General features: G+C 49.5%; 1 protein-coding gene across 24 annotated transcripts in view; it reads right to left on the reverse strand.

The window, feature by feature from the left end:
- LOC107103578 (ankyrin-2-like) overlaps positions 1-3,917 on the reverse strand; it is a 73,169-nt gene that overhangs the window by 36,703 nt on the left and 32,549 nt on the right. For 19 of the 24 annotated variants that reach the window (XM_015403325.1, XM_015403328.1, XM_015403326.1 and 16 more), the window contains 6 exons: positions 3,610-3,751; positions 2,941-3,022; positions 2,687-2,790; positions 2,507-2,545; positions 1,275-1,499; positions 445-543 (listed from right to left, as the gene is read on the reverse strand). In XM_015403325.1, the coding sequence (XP_015258811.1) occupies positions 445-543; positions 1,275-1,499; positions 2,507-2,545; positions 2,687-2,790; positions 2,941-3,022; positions 3,610-3,751 (691 nt within the window). The remainder of the gene's footprint in view (positions 1-444; positions 544-1,274; positions 1,500-2,506; positions 2,546-2,686; positions 2,791-2,940; positions 3,023-3,609; positions 3,752-3,917) is intronic. The other 5 variants (XM_015403347.1, XM_015403346.1, XM_015403334.1 and 2 more) reach the window with 3 other exon arrangements.

The following is a 3,917-nucleotide window of genomic DNA, read 5'->3' on the forward strand; positions in this document are numbered from 1 at the left end:
CCTACTGCGGTGGGGGTGGGGGGGGTATCAGTAAAATGAAGGAATATTTCCTAATGGATAAATATATTTTAGCATCAGACAGACATCATGTTTTAGTCCAGGTTGACCTCTAAGGTTAGCTTGTAGTTCTGTGGTTCTGGATCCAATCAGTTCTGTTCCTAGCAAAGACCTGCTGGGTCCGTTTCTCCAAGCTTCTGCAGAACATGATAAACCCATGGATGCTATAAGGAGGAGGCTCAGCTATCAGACCAACCAGTCCTTCTGGGTGCTTTGCTTTTGGGGAGGGGGGGCACAGATGAAGCAGAGGGAGGCTTAAAGGGCAGCAATGATGATGATGATGATGAAGATGGGAAGACATGCAGAAATGAACAGTAACACAGGAGCTAAGGAAGGCGTCCATGGATTGCTTCATATCTCGTCCTTCATGAGGTCTCATCGCCCTACCCAAGGAATTTGGTCCCCGGCGGACCAAGCTGGAGGATTCTGCTAACCAAACTCTCTCCCTCATTTAAAGGCGGAGGCGCGGCGGGGAGGTGGAGTTTACTGTGTGACGGCCATCGGCAGCAGAGTGGAGGAGAAAGAACACAGAACGTCTGGGTTCAATAACAGGTCAGATAAAATCAATACAAGCTCAACTTTATCAACACATTCAGCCTTTAACGTCACTACTGAGGCCCAAACAGACCAGAACTACAGCATCATCCAGGATCCGGATTAATAATCCATCATTTCCTGTTTCCCTGGGCTGAAAAGCAGACATGGAACAGAGGAAGTGTCCTTTATGGCAGGCGGGACGGTTGCTCCTCTAAACCTGCATCTATGTGAGCAGAAGGTCAGAGCCGCCTTCGTTTATTCTGCCTGATGTCATCTTCTCTGGGATTATTCTACTCAGATTAATCCTAAAGGATCTAAAACCACCAACTGGAGCGTTTTAAGCTGAACTGTCCTGCAGAACGTAAATAAAGGATGTCTCCACCAGAGGGCAGCGTGGCACCAAACATCAGACCAATCATGGAGCGTTTCTGCAGGTTATTAGAGAAGCTGTTAGAGTTCAGGAAACGGGAGACAGTTAGCGGTTAGGAAATCAAAGTGTGCATGCTGAGGAGCCCGGCGCCGGGAGGAAGCAGCAGCACAGAGTAGGCGGCTGGGGGGGGCAGCCTGAAAGAAAGAGGGCAGCAGGAAGGAGGGGGGCGGAGTCTTCACCAATTATCTCTGACGGGTTAAAAGGCCCGCTAGCAGAGCTAACCACAGCCAGCGGGGCGGGGCAGCCTTACCCCAGAAACTGAGCCCCAGACGGGCCCACCTCGATCAGCCTGCTGGCCAGACCCTCGCCCTCCACCATGGGGGGCATGGTGGCCAGACGGTGCCTCTTCACCAGCCGGCAGGTCACCCGCGTCGGGGCGCTGCACTTCTTGGGCGGAATGATGATGCGGAGGCCATTGTGTCTGCAGCCGCGCATGGCTCCGCCCCTGGCGTCCACCATGAAGCTGACCAGGAAGCTGGAGGGGAGACAATGGCAGACGTTAGGACGCACACTACTGATGACATCACACACCAGAACTCCCGATGACATCACCACAGTGACAAGCTGGGAGGGTCAAGAGGTCAACCAGATCCAGTTCTACGGGGGGGGGGGCGCGAAAAACTGATCTATTCAGCAGGATTAGGCTCCGTTATCGTTAAAAACTCCTTTTATTAATAGAAATATGAAAATAAATTCATCCAGAAATAAAACCTTGAAAATAACTTCAGAAAAACGTTTTAAGATCAGCTTTCCTGTTTTTCTTAGAATTCATTTTATTTCTGATTATTTAATACATTTTGACGGAGTCTTCCCTCCAAGGGGCGGGGCTTTCCGCTGGAGGGAGGAGTCAGGGCGTGTTCCTATTGGTCTGATGGACGATAGGCAAAACGTCCAGCTTATCTGGAGCACTGGAAGCGAAGAGGATGTGATCTGGAAAGAAAAGTCTATTTGAAATGAAAAAAAAAAAGATATTTTAAAGTATAAAATAATAATAAAATAGGAAAAAATGTAATATCTAAAAAAATGTAGTGATTGAAAAATGTAGATCTGAGAAAGTTTCTTTTAAAGTAGTTTTTGCTGAAGGAGTTTTTCAAAGTTTCATGTCTAGATTCTATTTTTTTATTTTATTTCCATGTTTATGGTTTGGAACAGAAACGGAGCAAACTATAGAAATTGATCCTAGAGTGAAGCTGCTGATGTCAGCAGGTAGAAGAGGATCTGCTAACCGCCTCCCCCCACCAGCGGCCCCTTCTCATGCAGCCACCAAACAGGAAGTGATGCGTGTTTCCACATGGAGGCCATGTTAGTGGATGATCAGACATGTCGTCAGCCGCCAGCGCCTCGGCCCATCCAGCCTTGGATCTGGGAGGCGATGTCTGCTGAGGACGGACACAAACATTCACCTCTCCCAGAGGAGAGCACGCTGTGAGAGGAGGAAGACTATGATGATGAAGACGATTGAACCAAGAGGCAGAGGGTCACCTGCTGTGGTCTCCATGATCAGGACACGGAGAGGAACGGCTAAAAACAAGGACAGGAACCATTAGAACCAGAGAGGATTCCTGGGTTGGATCCTTTCAACAGGTTGATCCACACCTGAAACCCTGGAGCTATGCTAATGCTAACTAGCCACAGAGGGGCGCTGTGTGCAGGAGGACCTACCCTGAGTGGATGGGGCTGGAGGACAGAGCCACGTTGTCCAGGTTCTCTGTTCCCCAGCTCAGTCTGTAGGAGTCCCTCTCATTGTCTCTGGCCAGCGATGAGACCTGGAACCCAACAGACGGCGTTACCTTCATTCATCTGGAAACGGGCCGCTCAGCACCGGAGCGGGCCGCTGCACGGCGCTCTGAGCCACGGCAGACCTGTCCGTCTGCAGCACAGCCAGCGCTGAGAAAAGGTTCCTGCTAGGGGAGTACCTGCTGGGCCTGGAACGTCTCGCCGCCTTCGTGTCTCGGAGAGTAGAAGCCATGATGGGTGGGAGTGAAGGACCTGTCAGAACTGAAGCACAGCAGACCAGAGGAAGGTGAAACCATAGCTGACCCGGAGCAACCAGCCAACAGGTCCAGGACCGGACTACATCCAGGACCGGACTAGATCCAGGACCGGACTGGATCCGGTTCTGCGACCCAGACTCGCCTGTTTCTGACGCAATGAGAGGAAACAGATTCATCCTGTGCTGCTAGACTATGGAGGGAAATCAGCTGCATTATTTCTGCAAAGTTTTATAGATGGAATGAAATAATTGAGAATTAAACCTAGAAATTCTTCATAGATCAAAATGTTTGTAGAGCTACTAAACAGATCAGATCCTCTTCCTCTGGGGGCGGGCTTTAGGAGCAAGGGCACATTTCTATTGGTCTGCTGGAAGATAGCAGCAACACAGAAACTTTTCTGATAAAGAGAAATAAAACATATATATATATATATAAAAATATATAATCTGCAAAAAAAGTGTTTTTTCAAAAAATAAAATATATAAAAATAAAATGTGAGAAACTCTAAAAGTTTCTCTGAGAAGCTTTTTCTGTTCCAGAAGTTTTCCTTTGAATAAATATCTGTAGTAAATGAGCCGGAGCGGCACCCACCTGTCGGTGCGGGGCCCCTCCAGGCTGAAGCGCAGGTAGTTCATTCCATCCAAGTACTGTCCTGGCAGCGAATCGTCTCCCAGCTCTCTGAGGTCCTCGGGTCTCAGGTACTCTCCCCCGTCCCCCGTCATGGTGTCATCACCTTCAGGAAAACAGTTGCCTGAGTTTAATTAGCTCGACGTTTAGCTGCACTGATGCAAAGCCCTGAAGCTGCAGCTGCTCTGCGGCTGCAGGGTTAGCATAGCAGGGGTCCGTTAGCCCTGAAGCTGCAGCTGCTCTGCGGCTGCAGGGTTAGCATAGCAGGGGTC

This window comes from Cyprinodon variegatus, unplaced genomic scaffold (assembly GCF_000732505.1).
Source record: "Cyprinodon variegatus isolate N-32 unplaced genomic scaffold, C_variegatus-1.0 Scaffold1481, whole genome shotgun sequence".
NCBI lineage: Eukaryota > Metazoa > Chordata > Actinopteri > Cyprinodontiformes > Cyprinodontidae > Cyprinodon > Cyprinodon variegatus.